At 41.2% G+C, this 26004-nt stretch overlaps 1 protein-coding gene across 3 annotated transcripts in view; it reads left to right on the top strand.

Moving 5' to 3' along the window:
• Positions 1–25313, top strand: part of CYYR1 (cysteine and tyrosine rich 1) — a 32608-nt gene extending 7295 nt beyond the window's left edge. For all 3 annotated transcript variants that reach the window (XM_059873162.1, XM_059873151.1, XM_059873171.1), the window contains 2 exons: positions 19639–19796; positions 23726–25313. In XM_059873162.1, coding sequence (XP_059729145.1) covers positions 19639–19796; positions 23726–23859 — 292 coding nt within the window. In that variant the 3' untranslated portion in view covers positions 23860–25313. The remainder of the gene's footprint in view (positions 1–19638; positions 19797–23725) is intronic.
• The last annotated feature ends 691 nt before the right edge of the window (positions 25314–26004 follow it).

The raw sequence follows: 26004 nt of genomic DNA, 5'->3' as shown, positions 1-26004 counted from the left end.
TCTACACCAGTCATTGTATTCTCCTTCTCTATGGGTTTTGTATCGACTTTACCTTCTATTCAGTGCTGCAGACAAGAGGATGCCATTGGAAACAGGTAAAAATGCCTTTCCATGACTGATAAATCATATTTTTTTTGTTCAGACAGACAAATGTAGCTGAAGTATGTAATAGCAAAACTGCAAAAAAAGCCACTCAGAGTGTAGGCTGTCCCTTGGATCCAACTGTCCAAGAAGTTTAAGAATCGAACTGTATGATGAAACACCTTCATAGTTTTCCCTGTTTTCTCTAGTTTCTTCATTACACACAGTAATGTTTTGCTTTCCTCCATTCTTCTGAAGTCTTAATTTTTTTTTGTATTCCTGGTGGTACTTTGCTCTTGTGCCATGATTATAATTCCTCATATATGTGAGTGACTTATTTGCTAATTAATACAGCTTATGCCTTACTCAGCTGGTGTTCCTCTCTCCATCAGTCTTTTTCAGTCTGTGCCTGGATGTGTCTTTGTCATGTGGCCAAAATACTGTGGCTTCCCATAATGGGATCTCATTCTGTAGTGGGAATATGTGTGTGCCAGGTGATAAAACCATGGCATTCTGCATGCTCTTGTGTCAGGTGTCTGGAACTGACTCCTATCACCCCCACATTGCTGTCCTATTCCTAAAGTGTGCCTGTCCCAAATTTCCTGTTTGGAATGTTCACTATTGTCCTAGGGTGACTTTATGATGCTCGATCCCCATTTGTCTGCCCAGAAATAAATTTTTGTCTGTTTAGCCCCAAAATAAGTTTGCATGGTTCCAAGAAACAAGGGGGTGAGAGAAGAAGTGCAGTTCGTTATCAGAAGCTGCTCTTGCTCCCATACATCCTTCTCCTGGACTGTGATGTCTGCAGCACAGACAACGATAGAGAGCTCTCCTTTGCTTTTAGTTAGTTTTTAGCTAGCTGAGGCAGAGAAGCTCCCTGCGCTGTAGTTTTTCTTTTTCTTGGAACTTTTTAAACCTGCTCTACATTGAACACCCATGTAAGAGAAAGTCTGAAGTTTCCCTCACTTGCCTCACGACCACTGTGACTGACGGAGATTGAAGCCCCCTCCCAAAGACTGAGACTTAAAATTCTGACACGGGGGCGCTGGGCTGGCTGAAGTGGGATGTCTGCCAAGTGTTACCTGCAGATGTGTTCAGTGGACCAAGACTGGTTTCCCATAGAAACCAGTCCTGAAACAATGGTTCCTGCTCACTGCTGGGACTGGTTTGTCCTGTTTCAGAACTGGACATCTATACTTGTTCTCAATGGATTTATTCTCCACTGTCCTGTACCTGTTTCCCTCCCAGTGGAGGACTATAAAAGACCTCTGAGTTAACCAAAGACTTTGAGATTCTCCCTTATGTGACAAGGCAGATCTATTGGCTGGACCACGAGGATTTCGTCTCTCCATTGGTAGCTACATCCCCTCCTCTTTCTCTCTCTCTCTCTTTATCTCCTTTCTAATCCTTCTATCATATTTGCTGTGAGCACTCAGTAAAAGGTGCATTTGTTTTGATTAGTACTGAAATCCCCTCTGTGTTGTTTTTGCACTCTGAGATCAGTTAACAAACCATCACAGCCCCTGCTTGTACTAGCACATTGTGACATTACAACCCAGAACAGCACTGTCAGCTCACAGGCCTGGGCTGTGGCATTTCCAGCACCAGAGGGACTGATAAGAGACTGAGTGATCTGAGCTACAGCCCACAGAGGGACTTTCTGAGTTTGCCATCTCTTTTGGAGTGGCAAGAGGTTTACTGTTTAATATTGTTCATTTTTTGTGCTGGTGAATGCTTTGCCTGTTAAATAAACAGTTTTATTCCACTTTTCTCCAAGGAAATCTTTTTCTAAAACCAGTTAGGGGAGGGGCCACTTGAATTTTCTTTCTGGAGGAAACCCCTTTAGAGGTTTTCCCCCAGATTTGCCCTAAACCAGGACAACTATTCATATAAAGGATGAGAGACAGTGAGGCTATTGCTTGAAAAGTGAGGTACAATCAAGAGGTGTGTCACTATAGAGCGTGACACGGCACAAGCACCAAGACTCATCAGAAGGCTCTATAGGACTATTTATTAAAGCTACATGTTGCCTTTATAGTTTTACAGGATATTTAAATTTGCTTAACAAACACATACACTGCCCATTGGTCATGAAAAAGAAAGAAAACTCTCAATAGGTGAAAAGGAACCACGTCACTCTGTGAGCCAGCTAAAGTTCATATCTTTTAACTTTCTCTCTTTCTTCACGTTGTCATGGGGATAGCGTTGGTACCTTCCTTGAGAGAGATACGGGGCTTTCCTTATCTTCAGGAAGCCTTTGCTGGCTCAAAAGAACAGCACAAAAATGTCTTTCCCACAGAGGTGGGGCACCACTGTTAATAAAACTATAGAGATGTCAGTGAGCCTCATTAGTTTGACATAAGGATTAGACCGGATTGTGTCATCTAGACTGTTGGTTCCTAAAATCCTGTTAATTCTTGCCTCTCTCCCCAGCTCCTTCTGTTTCAGCATATGTCACATACCAGACTCCGGGTGTTCTGCTGCTTCTGCCAGGTCCAACATACTATCACTAATTTTAATTTTCCTGCTTTCCTTCTTCCCCTTAGTTTAGAGACAAGTTTATGAGAAAATCACTTTAGAATGACTGTTTCCTGTTATATTGGTTTTGCACGGCCTGGTTTTTGGTAGTGGAATGGCCACAGAGGTGACTTCTGTGAGAAGGTGTTGAACGCTTCTACCGTGTCCAGCAGAGGCAATTCCTGATGGCTCTGAAGATGGACATGGTGCTGGCCAAAACGGGGCCAATCAGAGAGGTTGGTAATGCCTCTGTGATAACATATAAAAGAAAAAAATCAAAACAGAGGTATAGTTGATAGTTCCCTCTGGCCTTGGACCAAACCAGACCAAACAGTTCGGGAAAAAAAAGCCAAAAACAAAGGCTGCCATAGTCTCCAGGGCCAGGGAAAGGGAGAAAACCCCACCTTCTTGCCTAAGCTAACAAAAACCCAAGCTAGCTAAGCAGCAGAGGAACCACCATCCTCACTGCACCATGGCTGCCTGGGGAGTGAGGCTTTGAAAAAGCCTGCACAAGAGCCCCAAGGCTCCCTTCTTCCCCCAGACCAACCTTAAAGTTACAGCAACCATTTTTGGGCATAGAGCAGATGATAAGAGAATAGAAAAGCAGCCCAAGACAGTGCTGGAGAGCCCATGCCACATTTAAACATGTTCCACTCTTAGTGATGAAGTGTTTTGTTGAATCAGGACATTTGCATTCAGCTTGGCTTTTGAGTATGACTAGCCTTTGAAGTTTGAGAAGCGCAAGGAGAAATCTTTATCTGCACAGAGAGGACCAATTAACTCTTTCTTATATTAGCCTCTTTGGTTCTTCAATGTACTTGCTCTTAGATTCCCCTTTTTTACTTTCTTTGTCTTGTATAATTTGCCTTTTTGCTTCACATCACTCTATTCTTTCATTTACCACTTGCCTTCCCCAGAGTGGGAAAGCGTGATTCTCCTTCGTACCTCAGAAAATTTGCTGTACAGTCCAATTAATTTCATTGAGTTGGCAGTTCAGACTGCCAGATCTGTGACACGCTTCTGGTACCACCAAGAATGCCACTCCTATGCCATGCAACCAGTCTAAGGGTACTATCTCATCTCCATTGGTCCTGATGGGACAAAAATATCTGTACTGGAGTAAATATTTTCTTAAGACAAGAGTGTTCCTGTGTTTTCTATGGGACTAGCTGATTAATGCAGTTGCTTTGAAAAAAAAAAAAAAAAATTTAAATTAAGATAAATTTGGAATGGAGGCTGCTAATCCCTCTCTCAATCTGTGAGCTCAGATGCAACATATGAGGCACAGTCCCCAGATGTGGTGTGTCTGGAAACGTTTATTAAAAGTGTACATAACTTTTAGAATATTTTTACTATCAGGTTAGAATGGAGTGAGTCTGGATAGCCAATAGTATAAATGTTCTGATGACTGCTAACCAATAATATTGATATATTGAAATCATGATCGATTTCCTAAGAGCAACATCAGCTTTTTTCCCCCTAAAACAAGCATTGTATAACAATTTCTTCTGCAAAACGACTATGCTTCTGCTACTTGTTACATTTTAGAAACCTTGTTACATCTTTCCTGCCTTGACTGCATAGTCCTTTCATCTCTTACTAGAAGCTGTTTCCTTTTCCCACATCCAGAGCTTTCTCAGAGCTTTGGTGACTTAGCACTGACTCAGAGAAATGTGAGTCTTTTTGATGTCTGTGTATTTTTTTTTCATACCTACCGCAGCTTAGCTCTGAATTCAGAGGTTTTGCTTGTGTTGCACTGCTAGGTCAGTGCAACCAGGCTCCCACTATTACAGGCAACTCATAAATGTGCCAAGTTCAATGTTCACAGTTCTCAGTAGCTCACCCCTGCTGCATCTACTGGAAAGCTCTTCCAGAGCCATATTTTTCTGGTCATCAAGAATCTTTTCTTTCACAAGCTTTTTCTACAAGTCTTCTAATTATTGTAATATTTTTTTAATTGACCCTTCATTTTGATATGAAATTGTGAAATAACTTTTTTCATCCATTCTCTAAGTGATGGATTCTGGACTGAGTTTGTTTTGGGGAGCTCCTATATGGCAGAATATACATCCATTTTATGTATCACATGTGATTCTTGGAGTGTCCTGTGCAGGGCGATGAGTTGGACTTGATGATCCTGATGGATCCCTTCCAACTCATCTCATTCTATGATTCCCATGCACTGTATTAGTTAACTGTGTACATTTAAATATATTTCTGGATTCAAAAGTATAACTCTCGTTTAGTCAGTGGGGTATGTGGTTTGCACATACATAGAAGGAAAATAATTGCCTGCTTTCCTGGGTAAACATTTCTTTGTGTTACTTGACTGTGCTGTTGACCAACCTGTCTGCTCTTTCCAACAGTAGCACATTTTTCTGAAGTGACTATAATGGACTGTGATCCTTGTGGGAAAAAATTGGACATCTTGAGCATATATCTTAATGAAAATGGGATTAATATGTTGTTTAGTGGTTGTGGATGCTTTTGATGTTTTGAATATTTTGCAAGCCATGTAATGGCATTCAGTCATTTCCTTCATGCTGTTGCAAAAAGGTGTCAAGTTTAGATTAGTAACAGGTTGTGACATAACAGCAGGATTTACCTCAAGGGAAGAAACTTCACAAAATGTTGTGTTTATAGATTATCCTGTCAAAATAGCTCAGATTGTCACTCCATCTGGTTTTGCTACCAGAGATATTTTCATGGATAGGTTCCATGAAATAGGATAGCCAGGTCTTCTGGCTTGTGGATCCTATTGTTTCTTCCCATGAGAAACACCAGCTCTGGTAAAGTGCATGGACTTACTACAGCACATAGGATGGCAAAGGGCAGGGCAGCTGAAGGCTGGTTGCACTTTGGTGTTCCTGGTTGTGTTTAACTACTGTCAGCTGTGATAAGAGCCTTCTGCCAGGCTTCCTTGTGCTTCAACGAGGAGGGAGCAAAGCCTTTCTTTTTTGCTTTATCTCATTAGCATAAAAGCAAGGTAGCATGTCACCAAAACTGTGAGGAAGGAACTAGGGTGCAGGGGGTGTCTCTTCTGCACAGTTCTACAGGAGTAAGAAGTGTCCCATTTCCCTGGAAAGGGGAGGAAGGAACTGGATCCTCTGTTTGCGTTACCCCACTGTGTGGGGTTTCTCTATCCTCCACCTGGGCCATGCAGGTAGCTGAGCCAGGATGTCATGCATTTCCAAGGGAAATTATTGCTGACTTATCAGTCACTGGCTCTTCTCCAGGCTCCAGTGATCAACTGAGGTGGAGGAGGTCAACCCTAGCTCAACATTACTTAGTGTGCGTGTGTGCATGTCTGTACCGTATGGTGACTTCTGCATCCTCAGCATAGCTGCACTCAGATAAAGCAACTTTCATCATTTTATGGAACATGTAGAAGCCACAGCATATTTCTCCAACTATAGTTTAATTTTCAGTTTTTTTTAGTTTTCTGACTCATAGTCCTCTTCTCCAGAAGCATAAAATGATTCATATACCCAAGCACTTAACACCTTTTCCATTTGTAAATGGCATTTCATGCATGCTTAAATGAGGATATTCCAAACCACTAAAACCATAATTTGCTTACGCTTCGTAATAAGGTTTGAATCCTGCAAAGACTTATGTTAATACTTTCAAGTTCATTGTAGGTTTTTGCAAATGGTGATTTAGAATCAGAGCATCCTCTGGCTTAGTCTCACTGGGTGTTTGTGCTCCTTATAAGCTCTGACACAGCACCTGGGAAGAGAGAATGGGAAAGAAAAATGGAATTGGTGCTGTAAATCTGACAGAAAGAAAAGAGTGCAGAAGAGGCTCTATTATAGCTTTCACAGGGGTAAGACTTGAGTATTAAAGTACATTAGAAAAAGAAAAGATGAAAAACATTTTTTTCATTTAATCTGCTTTAGAATTTCTAAAATTAAACTCTCAGTATCTTATTATTTTCATATGAAGATATGAGGGAAAAATCCTTTTGCTGGGTAATTCAACTCTCAGATTTATTTAGACTCAAAATATACGTTTCTAGTTAGCACTACAGGTTTAAAAAGCTATTGCATGGTTGCTCAAGCAATGCACATATTTTATTATTTTAAAATGGAATAAAATAATTTATAATGTTAGGTTTTTAATGTCCTAATTCACACTTTTTCTGCCAGATCATCCAAGAACCAGTCCAGATTATTCAATGTCAAAAAAACCCTAAATATTTTTCCTTTGTCTAACATAGAATTCTAAAAGCAGTAAAATCTTCTAATCTGAGCTGAAATTTAATAAATGCATTTATTAAATGCATTTTTGAGGAAAAGTTTATATTCTCAAAATCAGATTTGTAAAGAGGTCAAAAGGCATTTTTTCTGATCCTTAAGATAGTGTTATTTGTTCGTATTCAGATATTTTATTATTTTGTTTTATTTAATGTTATTTTCACTTTGTTGTTGTGAAAAGGATTTTTGGTTACAATTTTCCTCTCCTTTGTTGCATTAAATGACAAAATTCTCTCCTCTATCTTCCCTCATTCTCCAATAACTTAAAAAAAAAAATAAAGGAAGAAATGTCAATAATCTTCTGCTTCAGGAGTGATTTATCACTCATTAATGTCAATTAAAGAGTCCAACTGATGCAATTCTAAGAGTTAGGAAAGGACCATGAATTCCAGTTCCTGCAAAGCTCAATGCATGCCATGTGTGTTTAGCTTTGTAGAATCAGAAATGGCTTGGCTCCTTGGCAATCAAAGCTGTTTTCCACGTGCAGGTGTTGCCACCAGGGAACTGGAAACAGCCCTGGCACTACTACAACAGGTGGGTCCCTGTGCTCCCTCCCTCACCATGCTGGTCTCCGCACAACATTCCATTACAATGAACAGGAGCATTGCTGGACTTTCCAGAAGGTGCAAGATGAGCTAAAGCTTCCAATTTGGTTATACTCCTTGAATGCTTTTCCAGTGATGTGGGCAGTGCAGGAGCCTCTCAGAGGCTATGATATAGGTGTATAATGTGGTGGTGTTGACAGGGGTCCTAGGATGAGGGAACAGATGAGAATCTTGACTCCATGTTTCAGAAGGCTAGTTTATTATTTTATGATATATATTATATTAAAAGAAAATTATATACTAAAACTACACTAAAAGAATAGAAGAAAAGATTTCATCAGAAAGCTAGCAAAGAAAAGGAATGGAAAGGAATGAATAATAAAATCTTGTGACTGCTCACAGCCTTGACACAGCTGGCTGTCATTGATCATCAAGTAAAAACAATTTTACATGCTGGGTAAACAATTCTCCAAATCACATTTCAAAGCAGCAAAACATGGAGAAGCTGAAGCTTCTCAGCTTCTCAGGAGAAAAGATCCTAACAAAAGGATTTTTCACAAAATATGTCTGTGACAGTATATACAAAATCACAAACAGGACGGGACTGCTGTGGAACACACCTCGAGCTGTTTATTTTCCAGGATCAGTCTCATTATATGGTTAGGACAGTGGGAAGATGCCAGCAGCTCATGTCCTCAGCAGCAGCTGAAGAACTCAGTGTTACAACTCACTTTAAAAGTTTTTTAACCAATCACACAAAGCAAAAGCATACTGACAGTAGTTTTATCCAACCAGTGTAAGCACACGTACCTTTGGTTAAAGCAGTGCTTGCTTATTTTGAATACAATACCTGCTTGTAAGCCTTAAAATACAATTTTACCTCTGATTTTAAGGATTCCCACAGCCTAAACTCAAGATGGATGACAGTCATGAGATTTTTCAGGCAGATATAAGTTTGGTCTGTTTTCATATCAGGGGTTAATTGTCCAATTGCAGCTTCAGGTCATTAAGTCACACTCCTCCAGTTTGCTCTCCCCAACTGACTTTTGTTTATACTTTTCAAACCTGAGGCTGTGATGATAACCTTGATTCTCAGGCCTGGAAGGATTGTTTTGTACGACCAAACTATGATGAGAGCTTACTAACTGTGACAGCTACAGCCAGTCTGTAGCTGCACAGATAAATTGGCCATAGCAGACACCAACTCGACCAGCCTAGCTCATTAAAGAACAGGAGTAAACAAGTCCCTGGATGTGATCATCAATGTTGATAAACTCAGAGGACCTCAGCCAATCCCATTGAATCCTGAATGCAGATGTATCATTGGCCAGTGAGCTGGGCGGTGCTAAGACTCCAACCAATCAGATATTTAAGTGCAGGAAATTTGAAGCCCCTATAAAAGGACAGCCAACAATAAACCTCAGCTGCTGCTGTAATGAACTCACTGTGTTCTTATTGCCTGCCTGTCTCTGAAACTGTGACAACTAACACTCTGTATGAAGTTCTGAGTTAGACACTAATGCAGTACAGCATCCGAAAATGTAAAAGCTAAAAACTTTAGGGGTCACTGCGCTTTTGAGCCACCTGGCCCCTGCTGTGCTAACACAGGCCAGGCTGTGAAATGCCTGGGGGATGCCCTGTTTGGGGATTAGGTCCCAGCTCTAAATTTTTTCACTCTGCCCCCTAAATGAGAGTGTTGCTGCCTTTTTTTTTTTTTTTTAGTGTTATTTTTCAGAAACTGCAATAAGTAGGTACAAATATAATGTTAGGAGCTGTAGGGTTTTCTGCAAGCTACCATTTAATTCCCTTTCATTGGCTAAAGAACCAATGAAATAAAGCTGTTCCAGGTGAAGGAAATATGGCAGCAGAGGCTGGTTAACTCTCAGCTCTGCCAGTGATGACTTAACAAATCTAGAAATAAAACAACACACTTTCAAGATAATATCAGTATAGGAGGTGATACAAAGGTTGGTCATTATTAGAGGCCTCCAGGGGCAGATATGGAAGTTTCCACAAAATGCCCACCCCCACATGGGGTGAATACAGTTTTGTAACTTTAGCAAATCAGCATCATTGACAAAAATCACCAATTAGAGACATAAGTGTTGATGCAATTTCTCCTGGTTCAACCTTCTCTGAATCCTCCCCCCTCAGATGGAAACTAAACTTAGTTCATGAAAATGTGTCTTGAAGAGCTGGTTTTCAGCCTTAGTTCCCAGAAAGAACCAAGATAGGATATAGGGCCTTGTACCCTCTGGGGCATGGAGTTCTGAAATATGTTTTGTCTTTCTGCCTAGGGAAAAGGTAGGGAAAAGTACTGGGAAAACTAGCCACGGATACAACAATAGGCTACAGAGCTACAAATAATGTGTAAGGAATACAGAAAATATTAAAAGGAAAAGGCAAAAATTATGTGGTATCACCTGCGCCAGCAGCTCATGCCACAATGCTTGCAGTAAGGGCTGGATGGCAAAAGGCTATCAAGGAATTGGTTTTATGTGGAGAAAATGAAATACAAGAAGGACCAGCCTTTGTTATGCAAAACTTTGCAGCTGAAGTTGATTGGAATAGATAGAGAGCTGTGAAACAATGAAGACAAGATAGCTTGCTTGTTGAAACAGCAAGATAATGAAGGACATCTCTGAAGAGCCTTGAAGCATGGCAGAGTTCTCTCTTGGTTTCCATATCTAGCATTTACTTCTCTTTTATAGCCCATTGACTTGGAAATCTTGAGGAATTGCTACTTTTTATTACAGCAATTGCAGTTCTTCCTTTTTAAAAAATCAGTTAATCTGTGCATCACTTGCATCCTGCCTTGGTGAAAGTGTTAAAAGCCCCATCTCTTGACCCTTTCCCTTAGTGTCTGCACAGTTGTCTCACTGACTACTGTCTCGCTGTGTCTTTGTGCAGAATGTTCCCTGGCACACCAAAATCATGTCATGTGTGGCTGTTCTGGGGATTTGTTACAGGCATAAGGCAGGCAGCAGATGTGCCAAAAGGTGCTGAACTATCATTACTTCTTGCAACTGTGACTCTACAGGTTTGGCTTCAGGCTGGGAAAAAATACCATCTCAGATACACTCCTCGGTGAAACAATGCAGGTTTGACTGTCAATAGGTCAGAGATTTCAGGATCTAAGTGGTAAGATGTCCAGAAGTCAGAATAGTAACTTAGGCTGCTCCAGCAAGAGCTCTGCAGAAGAGGAGCTGCAAGATTCACCTGCATTGAGCTCATGGAATTTGTAGAAGCTACTATAATTAAAATCAGTCTTAGAAAGGATGTGTTAAGAATTACTAGAAATACCATTACCTTGTAATTCTCCTATATTCAGTAACCCAGCTGCCATAAGTGATCTGTAACTGGGGTTTAATAACTTTCTAGAAACCCACTTTGTCATCCTGACTTCTCTCATGCTTTGATTCTTAGAGGGGTGAAAGTTGAGCAGTAATTTCAGACCGTCCTGTCTGAAATTGCCATTGATTCCGAGAGTATTTTATATGGAAGAGTCAGCCAGCAATTCAAACTGCAATCATAAAAAATAAAAATCCCTAAATTAAAGCAAATAGTTGAGCCATATTTTCATATTTTTAAATAGTTGAGCCATATTTTTCTATTTAGGTAAGCATCATGTTGGGTCTTGAATTTTTGAACATGCAAGGAATGTTTTGGAAAGTGAGAATTGTGTTTTGGCTTCTATTTCCTTTGCAGGGAAGCACATAAAGCACATTAAAGAGCAAGGGGAGGTCATGACTGCAGGGAACAGGATGTCTTGAGAGGGAAAGGTGGGGCAACAGGTGCTGCTGCAACAAGTGGACAGAGGAGAGCACGAGGGTGAAAGGTGTTAACTGGAAATCTTGCAATATCCTAATCAGAATTCTTTCACATGAAAGGTAAAAAGGGGAAGGTTTCTTCTTCATTACTTGTGTATTTCTGCCCTTTTTTAATATCTTGTTTTAGTTCAAATTTTTGGCTTGGTTTTTTTCCCCTTTCCAACAATATTTTGAAATTTTGGAAGTGCCAAGACAGATAGATTCTGTGTTTCAAAGACAGCATCTGAATGTGTGCACATGTTGGTCTGATGGAAATGCTGGACAGGGTGGGCTGATTAAAATATATTTGCTTAACCATGTTCAGTTAAGAACATTGCTGTATAGCAAGTATTGTGCCAGCTGTATTGCATCATGCTCCTCATGCATCATTCCCTCTATCCATGAAATTATTTCTGGGCCAGGCCTGCATTGAGTCATAAGCAGGGTGGAAGCAATGGCATCCCTCCCTCTAACCCCTCTGTCTGGGGGGCGCAGGAAGATCTTGGGCAGAGGAAACAGCTTGGGAGCCAGCTAGAGGAAGTTTCTACTCCCTGTACTGTGGCAGCTACCATGGCTTTTCCAGGGCTGCTTATTTGAAGCACATTGCGACACTGCTGGCAAGCAGCGCTGCTGGCAAGCAGCACATCTGGCAGTGTGCTGGAGAGAAGAGCATATGCTTTGACATAAAGGAAGTAAGCATAAAATGTCTACTTATTTTGCAAAAGGCAGCTTTTCTGAAAAGTCTGTCTGACAATAGCCTAAACCAGAACAAGCTGTAAATACATATCCTTTTGGTTTACAGATTATCTAATTTTTCTGCTTATTTTTTGCAAGTGTGCCACAGTTACACTTCAGTCACTCAGCAGCCTTTTAAGAAGCTGTAGAAGTTGCTCAGGTCTGGCAGTACTAGTGGGCAGCATGTCTTTTAACCTTTTGTAAGATTATGTAGGTTATGGAGCAGTCTGAGAGTGGTGATCTGTCCACATGGAGCTGGAGGAGAAAGGTGAGGAACCAGGATGATTGCCCATCATCTTTTCATTGTACAGCTCCTGCTGAGGATATTTTGGTGCTTGAGTCCAGCAAATATAACATGGTAGAGAGGGATTGGCATGGAGGAAGCTATCTGGAAGGAATTAAACATTAACAACACACCGTAAATACAACCAAGTAGGAGCAAAAGAAGGGAAATGCTGTTCAAGTGCATTCTGTACCCAGTTTTAACATAGGCATACAGGATTTGTTTATGGAAGCAGACAATCGTCACCTTTCACCCTGTGGTAAAAAGTGTATTTAAAAGAAGTACTAAGTGGAATTTTGTGTAAATACACCTTGCAGAGCCTCAAAGGCAAGCCTGGTCCATTTGTGTTGCCACTCTGTAAACTATTTTTTTAATTTAAAAGAGTAATTAGCTGGCTTGACTGCTTAACTGATTTCTGGGTTGGATGTTTTTCCGACTGTGTTACCCTGGTGTATCCCTTTTTCTAGGGCTGTAGAACTCTGCTGAGAAGGCTGCTGGCTCAGCCATGGAGCACCCCAGCTGATTCAGTCTCTCCTCCACCAGCTTTTGCTTTGAGGTTCTCAAGGTATCCCAGCCAAAATACACTGGACAGCAAAATCAGTCTCTCAGAGTATCAGTCACTGTGTGGTTTTGTCCCTATGAAAATAAAGGGAGTGGGGAGGGGCAAATACCCCAGAACAGGTCTGTCTGCTCTGGTGGAGGCTGGAGAAAATGGCATGTGATGCTGCTGCAGTTCTGTTACTGGTCCAAGTAACCAAGGGGTTTGCCAACCCAATTAGATAAATAGTCCAACACTGCCTCCCTCTGAATCACATTGAGTCTGATTAAGAGTCCGAAGAGTATTTTTTTCTAAACAAGAATATCTGGATCAGAGTGCCAAAGATCATTTATTTTTTGGTTTTATTTTATCTAGGAAAATGAGTTTTAAAAAATCACTTACCAGCTTTGTCACAGTTTGACACTGGCACAATGCTTCTTTTCAAATTGAAGGGTGAGAAATTAAAGGGCTTTTATTGATATTAGCTGTAGTTTTTCGAAGTGTATTGCATGCATTGTTACTAATATTATTCTAGAGATGCAGTGCCAACAAATCATAAATACAGAGAGTTGGCAATAAATTAATTGGGGAACTAATAAAGTACTGGAACTAGGAAAGATGATGAAATGGAAGAGATCAGCTGAAGAAAGTCTGAGAATGGCACATCTTTCTTTCAGTAACATGGTAATGAATATTGTGAAGACAGAGTGGGAATACTGACCCTCCCATGTTTCTAACAACATGCCATACTTGATCAAATTGTAAAATTGCTAATGTTAGCAATTATGGGATGAAAAGACCTTTATGCCAGTATAAATGCATCTCTGGTGCAGAGCACTGTCCTTTCTACAGTGAGAGTTTCTAAATTGATACATGCCGTCCTCAAGTCCCTCTCAGTGTTGCCCGCGATCTCCACCAGAAATGCGGGAGGAGAAATGCGGAATGCGGAGGTTCAGGGACATCACACCACAACCAATATGATCCAGTGAAGCCAAATTTATTATCCCTAAAAAGACTATATTTATAATAATTCCTATTGTCCACACATCTCTAGCTAATACATTATTGGTTAGACCTAACTGTTCACGTGTCTAAAATAGGATGCTGATTGGATCATCTAATTTTTTATGCATCTGGCTGTAGTTTTCTCTCCCACCCAGGAATCGTCTTTTTTCTTACTTTTGCAAGCTCACTGACAAACTTGCTGAGTCCTGATGAGTCTTCTTCTTGTATGTTTTTCAAGGATATACCAACCCCATTTTCTGAATATGTCCATTATTCATTGTTTGTGAACGTGTCCCTTGTCCATTATCCCAAGCAGGCTGGATTGTGCATTGGCTGAATATGGCCATTGTCCTGCAAAAACTCCTCAATCTGCAAAAAATCCTCAACAGATACAGTATTATAAAGTGAGCTGGGCTTTGGCAAAACTGGTGGCTCAAGCTCACCTTTGCTTGAGCCTGTGTCCTGCAGCAGAGGACAGGAGTCCAGGCACTGAGGCAGAAAATCCAGGGCCCATAAACGCTACGTGGTGTATCCAGGGGGAAACAGCCCAAGCTCACAGAGAACTTGGTGGGCTCTGGACTGACATTACTTTCAGAAATGATACTTTGTAGTTTGGTAAATTGTGCCAAAAAACCTTATTTCCTGACTGACAGTCAAGAAAAAACAAATCTAATAACATGCTCTCAGAAAACAACAAAAGAGCTTGAGAAAAAATGCAGTGAGGCGTGGCCAGGGCTTCAAGGCATGAAGCAGTCCCTGTAGGCAGAACAGCCAAGAGGGACCAGGTTTCTGCAGGGGAAGAGTTGGCTGGCAGGCATGATTCTAAATGTCTGTAAAATTGCATGCAGTGCAGAAGGAAGGGGTAGCTGGTAGGTGATGAGCTGAGGGCTAAGATCCCCAGAGAAAACTGTTGGGTATTCAGTTAAGAATAGTCACAGAGGGGACAGTTTGTCAGACATATAATGGTTTTAAATTGACAGAAGGCAGGTTAGGGAAAAATTCTTTACTGAGAGGATGGTAAAGCAACAGAACAAGTTGTCCAGAGAAGTCCCATCCCTGGAGGTGTTCAAGGTCAACTTGGATGGGCTTGGAGCTACCTGGTCTAGTAAAAGACATCCCTACCAATGGCAGGGAGGTTGGAACTAGATGGTCTTTGAGGTCCCTTCCAACATAAACCATTCTGTGACTAAATGACTCTTTTATAGTTCAGCTGGGAAATTCTTTCCACCTGAGGCTGTGGGTCCTAAAATTTACCTGAGCTTAGGTCAAGGCTGGACAGGTTTGCAGAAAAGAAATCCATCAAGTGATACAGTAAAAAATTACCAACCTGTCTGGGCCAGAAATGTTAAGCTGGGAATGAGATTTATATTCTTTCCAGTGGGATGTTGCTAAAAACAGGAGGAAAGCTGCTTCTTTAAATAGCTGATTTTTATCTTGACATTTCTACAGCTTTAAAATTACTTTTCCCCTCTCAATCTTTACTTTCCCATACATTATTTTTCTGTAACAATCCTCTTCTCTTCATTGGCTTTGTTTCTGTGAAAGACTTTGTAGGCACACAAAGTCCTTCACAGAAAGGACATTGTGGAAATGGGGAGCAGAGCTGCAGCTGAACCTCTACAGTTTGTGGAAATTGGGAGTGGGGCTGCAGCTGAGCCTCATCCCTAATGGGCTACAACTGTGCAGGACAGGTGAACAGTACAGAAGGTAAAGAAACATGGAATTGCCAAGGTGTACTGACGAATCACAAAAGGGTACAGAGGGCACACAGGTGTAATGCATGTCAGATGAAGGGTATGAAAGGTTGTACTGAAGAGCAATACAGAGCTGATGCTTGAAGCCTTCTTTAGTGTAAGTTGTACTTCCCTTGTCAGGACTTTGCATAATGTTTTCCTTCAAGCTGTTCCATTTCAAAATGTTACCTTTTTTTAAAACTTCCTAGTTTCTCTGTGACTCTGTGTAGTTTCTAAGCCTTCTTTTAGTTTTTAGACTTCTTTTGCAAAAAATGTCACTTTTCTATTGGGCACTTTCCCTTGAATAGCTCTAAACCCCACCATATCCTTCTGTGCCTCTATACAGAAGTCTAAAATATCAATGAGAGAAAGAGGGACAAAGCAAGCAGGCTTTTATCAAAAGGCATATTTGCTTAGGTATATTTATAGGATATTTATTTTCAGAAATTCCGTAACAGGGCAAAGAGAAACCTTAACATTTCAGAAAAAAATACATGCTTATTTTTCTTCATATGTGTGAAAAATGGAGCTGTGAAGGATTCTCCAAACCTGACTGAAAGCTCACAAAGCTTTTGTACATTTTGTACATTTTTTGTACATTTGTATGCAAACTCTGAGATAAGGTGTGCTGACTTAGAAAGGCCATGGAATAGAGATGACATTGTTGAGAGAGAGATTGAACTAGAAACAACTTTCAAACAGTGACCTTGCATAAAGACCAGATATTTTGGAGAATTAGAACTGTGAAAAATGCAATGTAGTTAGACCACATGGGGTAAATAATAGGTGATTGGTGTTAGAAGTATTAGCAGCATTGTGTGGCAAAAGCTAATAAGCTGAAAAATGTTTATAAGGTATTGTAACCAGGAAATAGGTTGGTTCCTGATGAAATGGCATTGAGTTTTACATCTCTTATGTCTCACCCTTCAACGAGACTGATGTTGGAATAAAATCTTTTAAAATGCCTCTCCGTTGCCCTGTCTCTGTAAAGCTGGGATTTCCCAACACATATATTCTAGTCATGGGCTTTCCACAAAAAACAAACATTTCTTTTCGTGCTGTGTGCCCAGAAAAGCTGCTACATGACCACTGTCTTGCTAGGATTTGATGCTGAGAAGATACAGCCTGATAAGTGGAGGCAATGTGCCCCTGGTTTCACTGGGGCCGTTGTGAGGGGCTTTAAGGGCAGGTCTCTGAGTCAGAGTGAGTTTGCATTCTGACTCACTGTTAGCTGGTGGTATGGAGTTACCTGTATTCTGTTGTATACATTTGAAAGAGTAAATTTCCTTGAGTCCTCTCAATCAGTATAGTTGTGCTTAGGCTCAAAGGCCTTTTCCAACAATGGACTTCAGCCCTTTTTGAGTTTCAGGTGGAGGCAGGTGCAGAGGGGCTTTCTACAGCTGTGTCTTGCCAATGAAGAATGCAACCCATTTCTCAGCACAAATGGAGTATGGAAGTGTTCTGGCTGAACACTTCTGGAGTAAATGGGATACCTTTGCCTTCGAAAACACTGGAGGCAAACTATATAAACTGTGTTACACAATCGGCTTTATTAATACAGGAATTTTAATTTAGCACTGGGAAGGTAACATGTGCTGCATGTTACATGGTTCTAGGATGAGGGTTGAGTTTTCATCAGGGTGCAGCTTGTTGGAAGCACAAGAAACTATTGTGGTTTCTGGCAGATCAGCCAGGCAGAGTGTACCAGGGATGCAGGAGCTGGGCAGCAGTGGATCATGAACAGAGCAATACAGGACTGGAGGGCAGTGGTCAGCAGTGACTGGTTCTGCTGCTGGGAATCCAGCTGGGAGAGGGATTATTTCTGCATAAGGGAGTTCCTGCAACTCTGATGCAGTGCTCACAGTGCTTCATCCACTAAGTGAATGTAGCAGAGGCAGTAGCGAATCACTTGTTTGTGAAAGGGGTACCATAGCTTTTTAATTGTGATATTATTAGAGAATCTTCTGCAATGAAGATAGTATTGTTTTAAAGCATCTTCTGAATCAAATTATTGTCTCCTATGACAGTTTCTCTCAAGGCAGTGATAATGTTGGTCACATTATCCAAGAGCATATTTGAAAGGAAAAGACTTCTTTTTTCTTAGATGCCAGTTACAGTGGTTGTGTTTATCAGTTACTCATGGTTGTTAATACAAAGCACTTGATCTCGTCAGCATTTTGAGCTACTGGTTTTACAGCCAGGTGTTTGCTGTCCTGAGTTAGGCTTTTGTTAATTAGGTCTTCCTATATTCTGCAAAACATTAACAAACTTGTTCTCCCTGCACACTCTTCATTCATTGCTACAGAACAGCAGAAAACAATTTAGCTCTCTGGCAATGTATTTATTACAACACCATATGTTCTGTGTTTACCTATGCTGTACAATTAAGTGATTGTACTGCAAATCATGGCCAAGTTCCTAAACAGCTGGGGCCTAAAAACAAGATCTTAAATTCATATTTAGGTTCCCAAATAGAAGGTCTCATTTTCAAGCATTGAGTCCATCCTGACTCTTGCTGAGTTTTTTGAAGCAAGCAGACTATCAGCATTTTGAAAAACAGGCCTGCTATGTTTTCCCATGCTTCTGTGGGGAATCTAAACTATGCTTTAGCCTCCTCTTAATATTTGTGGTGTTACAGTGCCTGTTTTATTCTCTACATTGCAATAATTCCTAGTGAGGCTTGTTCATGCTGACAAACTATCAATTTGGATTGATTAAAATATTCAGTAGAAAGGTTGCCAGCAAGGTGGCAATTTGAAGTCTTTGCTGAAAGATGAAGAGATGCACATAGTATGAATATTTCTGTCAAGTCACTGGGCTTTTTTCATGAAGGGGTAGGCTATACATACCATCTTTCATATAACATGCTTAACTGCCTGTAGCTGGCAAGTAACCTGAGTGAAGTAGGGTTCATCAAAAAGGTTGATTTTTCTCTCAGTATTATTGGAAGCTCTTCAGTGTCTCTTAGTTACTTTTTTTTTTTTTGAGGTTTTCCAAGGTTTTTCTCCAATGTGTGAATACAATAAAGCTTTCTTTCCTTTCTCTATGTTAAAATTTCAAGGAAATTCAGATTAATTATTTCAGGAGCTGAGTTAAATTCTTTCCTCTGGATCATTTTAAAATAAATTGTTTAAGCCTCAAATATGTGTGCTGGCTGAAGCAGCAAATGTGTGAAATAGTGGTGTTGCTTTGCTTTGTGCTGCTCATCCTTGAGAAGAGGATGCTGTCCTTAATCTGTGGGCTCAGAAGCACAGCAGAAGGACTTTTTGACCTAGAATAAAACAATGACAATATTCTGTGAAAGTATATAATGCACATGGATGCTTCTGAAATATATTGCTGGGGATAATTTTGATTTTCTTTTGAAAAGAAAGCCTTAGCAATGTGTCACCATGCTATTTTCTGAAAAATCGCTTTGCCAGGATTTTTCTCCTGAGAAGCCTCAGAAAAGAAATGTAAACAATAATTATCTGCTTGCTTTGGAATGTGGTCTGGAGGTTGTTTACCAACAGGTGCATCTTTCATTGCTTCCATGTGGATTGTTTTTAATGAATGACCAATCACCATCAGCTGTGTCGGACTCTGAGGAGTTAATCACGAGCTTTCATTATCATTCTTTTCTAGCCTTCTGATGTATCCTTTCTCTTTCTTTAGCAAAGTTTTAGTATATAATTTCTTTTAATATAATATCATAAAATAATAAATCAGCCTTCTGAGAACATGGAGTCAAATTCTTATCTCTCACCTCGTCCTGAGGACCTCACAACACCACACCAGTGCCTTTCAGGAAAAAAGAGAACTTACCTGATGAGGGGAAAAGGAAGGAATTATTCCTCATAATGTTTAAAAGTAGATAAATTTAAATGGCCCTACCCTAAAATGGGAGGATTTAATATATGGTAAATCAGCAGAGTGATCTGGCACAATTGCCAAGGTGACTTTGAAAGAACTTCTCATTTTATTTTCAGATGTCTTTTATTTTTTTCTACTCACATGCCTTGATGGATCAAAATCTGAGGCATTTTCAGTAATTAATATGCATTTTTTCTCACATAGAGGCTGATCTTGAGAAAATAATTTTGTTTTGTAAACATTATTTGTCTTAGTCTGACTGCATGTTTCCATTTCCCTTGTAGAGGCACAGCAATAGCTGGAATTGTTTTCGGCATAGTATTTATAATGGGAGTGATTGCTGGGATTGCCATCTGTATCTGCATGTGCATGAAAAGCACCCGTGAGACTCGAGTAGGGGTCATCCGAGCAACACACATCAACACCATCAACACATACCCAGGTAAGGAGGCAAAGTGACAGCCCTGCAAGAGTGCCTGTGGTCATGGCAGGAGTGTAATCCTTGCATAGTTATAGCTCCACACTCATGGTCTGATTATTAAAATTCTTAGAAATGCCTCTGCCCAAATTAAGATGCAAATGAGACCATATGCCAGTGAGAATAGTCTGGGTTTGGTCTGATATGAGAGAGAGAAAGAAATAGAAAATAAGTGGGGGGAAAGAAAGATAGGTGACAGAGACAGAATAAGGAAAATATCACCACTCCGTGAATCCCAACGATGTTCCATTCATTGATCCTCTCCAGCTGGTCTTCTTGGTGGTGATGGTCCCCCTGAAAAGTATAGACTCCAATGGGCTAATATGGCTATAGGTAGGAAAACCCAGGCACGTCCCTGGGGCAGAGGGGAGTTTGCCATTGTCCCTTACAACAGACTCTGGGTTTGTTGCGTCACATGCAGTCTTGTGGTGAAAGGCTTCAGGAATGACTCTGGGGGGCACTTTGGTGGGGAGGGGTCGTTGATGGATTATGGCACTCCCTCAGCTGCCTCTCACATGAATGTCCCATGGATCTTACCTGTGGTGTTGTGAGTTCCACAGCTGGGCCAGTTTGTGTAAGGGAGGATGGGTGTTCACTGCCTCTGACCAGTGGTTACACCCAAAACCTCCAGCTTCTCCTCATTTTAGCTGGGGAGGAAACCTAGCTTCTGTGGGCTGTGGTCTCCTTGACACCAAACTCAGCCGGGTAAGAATCTCTGCTGGGTTTGGCTTTCTTGTGGATACATTCCCTTAGCCTTGTTTGTTTTTCCCTAGGCCTGAGATGATTGAAAGATATCATCTTATCTAGGTGGTTTAACTTACAGTCTAAAGTCCCAGTCAGGTATCGTCAGGGAGGCTTCTTTGGTTATAGCTTCTACATACAGTTTTTGTTATAATGGGCGAAACTCCTATATCAGTGTTAGAGGCATGAACTATTTCAGTCTCTGACACAAAGTAAATGGGGAATGTGACTACAGCAGGAGGCTCTTCTCAGTCTGGAGGGTAAGAGCACAGCTCCTGCTGAGAAAGGCAGGACAGCTCAGTATGCAGTGTCTGGCAGCGCCGCTCTGTCTGGGAGGGTTTATTCAGCTGCTGAGTGGGCTAAGGAGACCTGGCCAGGGGACACACTTCACAGATGGGTGGCTCATGGTGCCTGCAGGAGTGTGTCAAGTCCTTGCTCAGGGCAGTGCTGCATTTTACAGGACAAACTGTCTCCCTGTGCCAGAGGCTCTCTGGCAATGGATCACTTGTTCTTCTTTAGTGTTCTGGTTTTTGTATTTGTTCTTGTTCATTACAGCTGGCCTCCTTTGCATTGTCCAGTATAATGGAGGGCAGGCATATCACAGAAGGGGGAAAACCTGGGCAATAAGGTCTGTGGACCATAGTTCAAAGGCTTTGAGTGGTGATGTGGAGTCTAATGCAACCTGAGCTGACTGTTTTTTGCCCAGAGCTCACAAGCCGTGCTGGGTGCTGCAGGATCCCAGGTGACTTCTACAAAAGCAACTGAGCATCTCTGCAGGGTGTTCTGTACTGCATGTCCCAGGAGGGACTGCTGGCTAGGATGCAGTGCTCGATCTCTGCATCCATCTGGCATCATGCCTGAACTGGAATTTGGAATACAAATTTGGAGAATGGTTGGTTGTTAAATCATAAAATGCCTTGGGTTGGGGTGGAGCTTAGAGATCACCTAATTCAACCCCCCCCCCATTAGTCCCAGGTGGGGACATGGTGCTGAGGTACCTGTTTGTGCCTTAGTCAAAGTTAGCCAAGTGTTGGACATGCTCAGTGCAGGTTTCTCTGTGAATTAAAATTGTTTTGATGTAATTTTTTTGAGGTGCAGGCAGCAGCAGAAAGGCACAGGGTCTAAGCCAGAGGTGTCACAGGGTCTGCAGCATCCCAGGGGACAGTAGGGACCCCTTGTACCTCTGGGACAGAGCAATTGTGTCCAGAGTGAGTGTGAGCTGGTACATACGGCTGTGTGTGAGCCAGCTTGGTGTAGAGTCACCCACTGCATCACACTTGTCAACTTGCACCAGTCTAGGAGCACCAAAGGAGGTGGCACCAAGCCGCCTGGGGTCTGCAAGGCACATTTGCCTCGATTCCACATCTACCATATGAAAATTGCCACATTGTTGAAGAGAAAAGCAGACCCTGGATGCAGCATAATGCAATTCAGTGATGTTGTTAATTACAAATTCAGGAGCAATTGCCTTGGGATAACTTTGGGAGTTCATTGTAATAAAACGCAGAGGTGTTCCATGCATGAAGTCTTGTCATCCCACTCCTAGAGATCCCTACTTTTATATTCCCTCCTGTTGCAGAGAACCTCAGGTGCATTATATATACTTATCAACAAGCTATGCAATACTTTTTATGTATTCCTTTATTATACCAGCTCTAATGTCTGTTTTCTCCCTCACAGTATTAGGTTCCAGTTAGACTGAAAGCATCTGTAATCATCCTTATAATTTCAACATTATTTTGTGTACAGAGATGAGTATGAAAGAAAATGGCAATATTCTCAATCGTGAATTGCTGAAGAGCTACTTCAAAACTAAATAGTTGCTGCAAACTGTAAAAACAAGAGCAAAATGAAAACTCCAGGGCTGTAACCTTTTCCTCCCCAAGTCTGCTCCTGCAATGACACCCCCTTATCTCTCAATCTCTAGGCAGTTTGACTCTACACCTCAAGGCCTCTAGTTCAAGCATCAGTTTGAGCAGTTCTTCCTCTCAGCAGCAGCAGGATTTGGAGGATGGGGAAGCTTGGAAATGTCTCTGTGTTCCCTGCTGTCATGAACACTTATGGAATAGTGACTGACCTGATTTGGCTGCATGGCTTGTGGCCAACACTGCCCCTGCCATTACCTGTTTTGGACAGGAAAAGCAAGTGTGAGGATGCTCTTGCTTCTACCTCAGCCACAGCAGCAACGTAGTGTTCAAGAGAGCAGAGCATGCTTTTCATGGCACAGTGGGATTTGAGTCTCTTCCCCCCATCAGAAACATCCTAGGTTTCTCTTTCCACTCTTTGCTAGTACTGTTTTGTTGCCTGAGACATCTACAGAGGGGACAGCAGAGGATCTGTGGTGACATAAATGGAGACATGAGCAGACTCTGGACCTTAAAATTTGTAGAGAATACTCTATTTGGATGGTGATACAGAGCCTTTAGTTCTTACCTGCTATCATTCTGCAGCATTCATTGTCTTTTTTGTCAGTGAATGAATCCTTTTTCTTTAAAGTTATTAGAAGTAATTGAGAACAAGTTTTCAGCTACTTCTGAATGTTTTTGTTGCCTCCTAAATGCCTAATCCAGTTTATGAATGCTGGGCTCTCCTCAGATGTCCCCATTGGTGTGAACAAGGTGAAAGCTTTGTTCTTCCTCAGCCCAAGGTATGCTAAGATGTCTTGCCCTGGGAAGTATGATGCTGCTGTGTTTGCCATGCTGTGGCAAACACAGCCACCTGGAGATCCAGAGGGTGTTTGAGGTGTCTGTGGAGATCAAGAACCCTGACTGCTGTCATTTTGACATGACATAAATCCCTGTTGCTGCTGAAGGAGAAAGGCTGAGTTTATCAGCTCCATTCCCTTCTTTCTCCCCCAAAAATGTTTAGCTCTACCACACTTGCCTGGTATCATCTGCCATACAGGCACTCAAACACTGTTACCAGCACAGCCTGTTGGTAGGCACACAGCTAAGGAGGGAAGTAAAGGGCAATAAACAATGACTCACATTGATATAAATTGACTGTATAATGGCAGCCTGGACAAAAATGAATGAATTGCCAGGAGGTTTTATATCAGTTGCATGCAAGTCTGGATATCAGCAAGAAAATACTTGAAGGCTGCATATGAAAAACAGTTTTTTAACTCTGTGTTCTCTTTTCTCCCATTTCAGTGGCTCCACCACCATACAGTTATGAACATGAAATGGAGTACCCAGCTGACCTACCTCCACGTTATACTCCAGCCGCACAGACTGTGATACAGTATCCCCCACCCCCTCCATACCCTGGATATTCAGGGAAATAATTAACATGGCTTCACATGGATATTGACTGCTTCTTGAAACAGCCAGCACTGCTGGGACAATGCTGTTGGCTCAGGGACAAATAGGATTGGGTTTTGCATCAACACATATGGCCAGGTGTTGAAATAGACTGGTTGCCAAGGCTCAGGATGAATAAAAATACTGTCCACTCTGGACCATCACGTTTCATGATTAAACAACATGTGACCAAAGAAACAGTTCCTAAAAGTTAGTGTCTGATGAGTAGTGCTTAACACCAATTCTTAGCTTCACCTGCAGCACATGGGAGTGGTGGTTTTCCCATGTAGGAATGTGCAAGTGGTTCAAACAGTTCAACAAATTGTTTCAAATGCACAAGAGGGTGCTGGGGCTTATTCCGGAGGCAAGCATCAACTGTTGTTGTCTTGAGGTAACCGCTATGCCTTTCCTTGAAACAAGGGGAATAAGCAACAAGAAAGATTGAAACTGTTTTCTGTTTCTACTTCCAGCTGATAATACCTAATGATCACTATGCATATTGATCTGATAACCATGTTACAAGGAGAAGTGCTGGTAGAATTTTCTAGTAATTAAAAATTTATGGATATTATTTTTGGCCAGGTGCAGATTTTTTAAGTGCCTCTTTTTAAGCAGTTTGTGTCTAGTTAATGAACTGAAATGTTAACATAAGGAGAATTTTTGTATGTGAAATACACTTAATTTATAGCTGATCTATTTTTACCTGGACTTAAAACCTCTATACATTGAAAATATGCTAAAATGCCTTTTATACCAGCAAACACTATTTTGATTTTCATATAAAAATACTGAATCTGCAGAACTCACAAATGGGAGAAAAAATGCAAAACAAATATTAAAAGGTCCTAGATTTGATATCAGTTTAATTGCTTAAAGCCAGGGTTTTAAAATTTTATTTACCGGTAATGAGGATATCCAGCCTTAGCAAAGAGATGAGGGTGGAGACTGTGAGCATCTGATTACTTTTAAATGTGTCTTGGGCAATTTAAAACTGTAGGTCATCAAGTAACATTTTTACATTTGCCATGCATGTTGTTCAAACTTATTTATTCTCCACTACATGCAGTCCAGATCTTCATGATTTAAAATGTTCCCTGTACTTATGCAGGTAACTGTAATTCTGCAGCAGCTATTTGACTTCAGAATAGCGTATTCCATTACCTAAAGCATCATCTTTCAGTGTTAAGACTATTATTTTTCTCAGGTTTATATGCAAGTCACAAAGAGTGGGTCTCTTCAAGAATTTAAAAGTGCTGAATGCTCTTGGTTTGAGGTGGTTGTCTGAGCAGTTTGAGAATGCTACAGCTGTGGCATCAACTGCAGGTTGCTGCTGGTTCACAGAGATCAGAATGCATTTAAATGTTTTCCAGTGTAGCCTTTCTCTTCTTTTCAAGTGTATTGATATAGTAACAAATAAAAAAGCAGCTTGCAAAAAGGAGATACTGTATCCCAGTGAAATTAACCTCTCATAATCCCTGAAGTCTGGTGGTTTTGGTATTCAGTCCTGATTCAGGGAAGAACTGAAGCAACATTTAACTGAGCATAAAATTTATTCAGAGGCATTCTTGAAACAAGACCTTACTGACTGTTCTTGCTCAGATTTTGCAGTTGTATTTGTCCTTTCCAGGCTGACTAAACTTACCCCCTTGAAACTCCACTTAAAAGTGCAAATGGCCTCAGTCCCTGCCAGTGTAAGTTCAGAAGATCTGTGTTGTGGCCATTGGCCACACTGAGTCCCCAAGGTACTTGTGACCTAGGTAGAGGAAAACTGAGCTGTGTCTCAGGTGTTTGGTTGCTGTTTGGTTACTCCTTGGAATCTTCTCCAAGAAAAGAGAGTTTCATTCTCATTTCTGTTTTGCTGTTCAGAGGTGACGAGTCCTGAACTGGCTTATCCTGACAATTACTTCTGCTCTGGGTATGTCCTGTGGCATTTCAGCTGTTACCCTGATCTCTCAAGAGATCCCAATTGAAATCCTCCCATGAAGGGCAACCCTCTGTGTGTGGTGTTTTGGCATTCCCTACTCAAAACCATATGCTGGGGTGTTGATGTGCCTGCCAACATGGTGACCAGCATGAAGAACAGAATAAACATAGTTTTTCCCGCAGAGAACCCTGTTCTGACTGCATCA

This window comes from Haemorhous mexicanus, chromosome 2, assembly GCF_027477595.1.
Source record: "Haemorhous mexicanus isolate bHaeMex1 chromosome 2, bHaeMex1.pri, whole genome shotgun sequence".
Taxonomy (NCBI): Eukaryota; Metazoa; Chordata; class Aves; order Passeriformes; family Fringillidae; genus Haemorhous; species Haemorhous mexicanus.
This window is presented reverse-complemented; position numbering and strand designations above follow the sequence as displayed.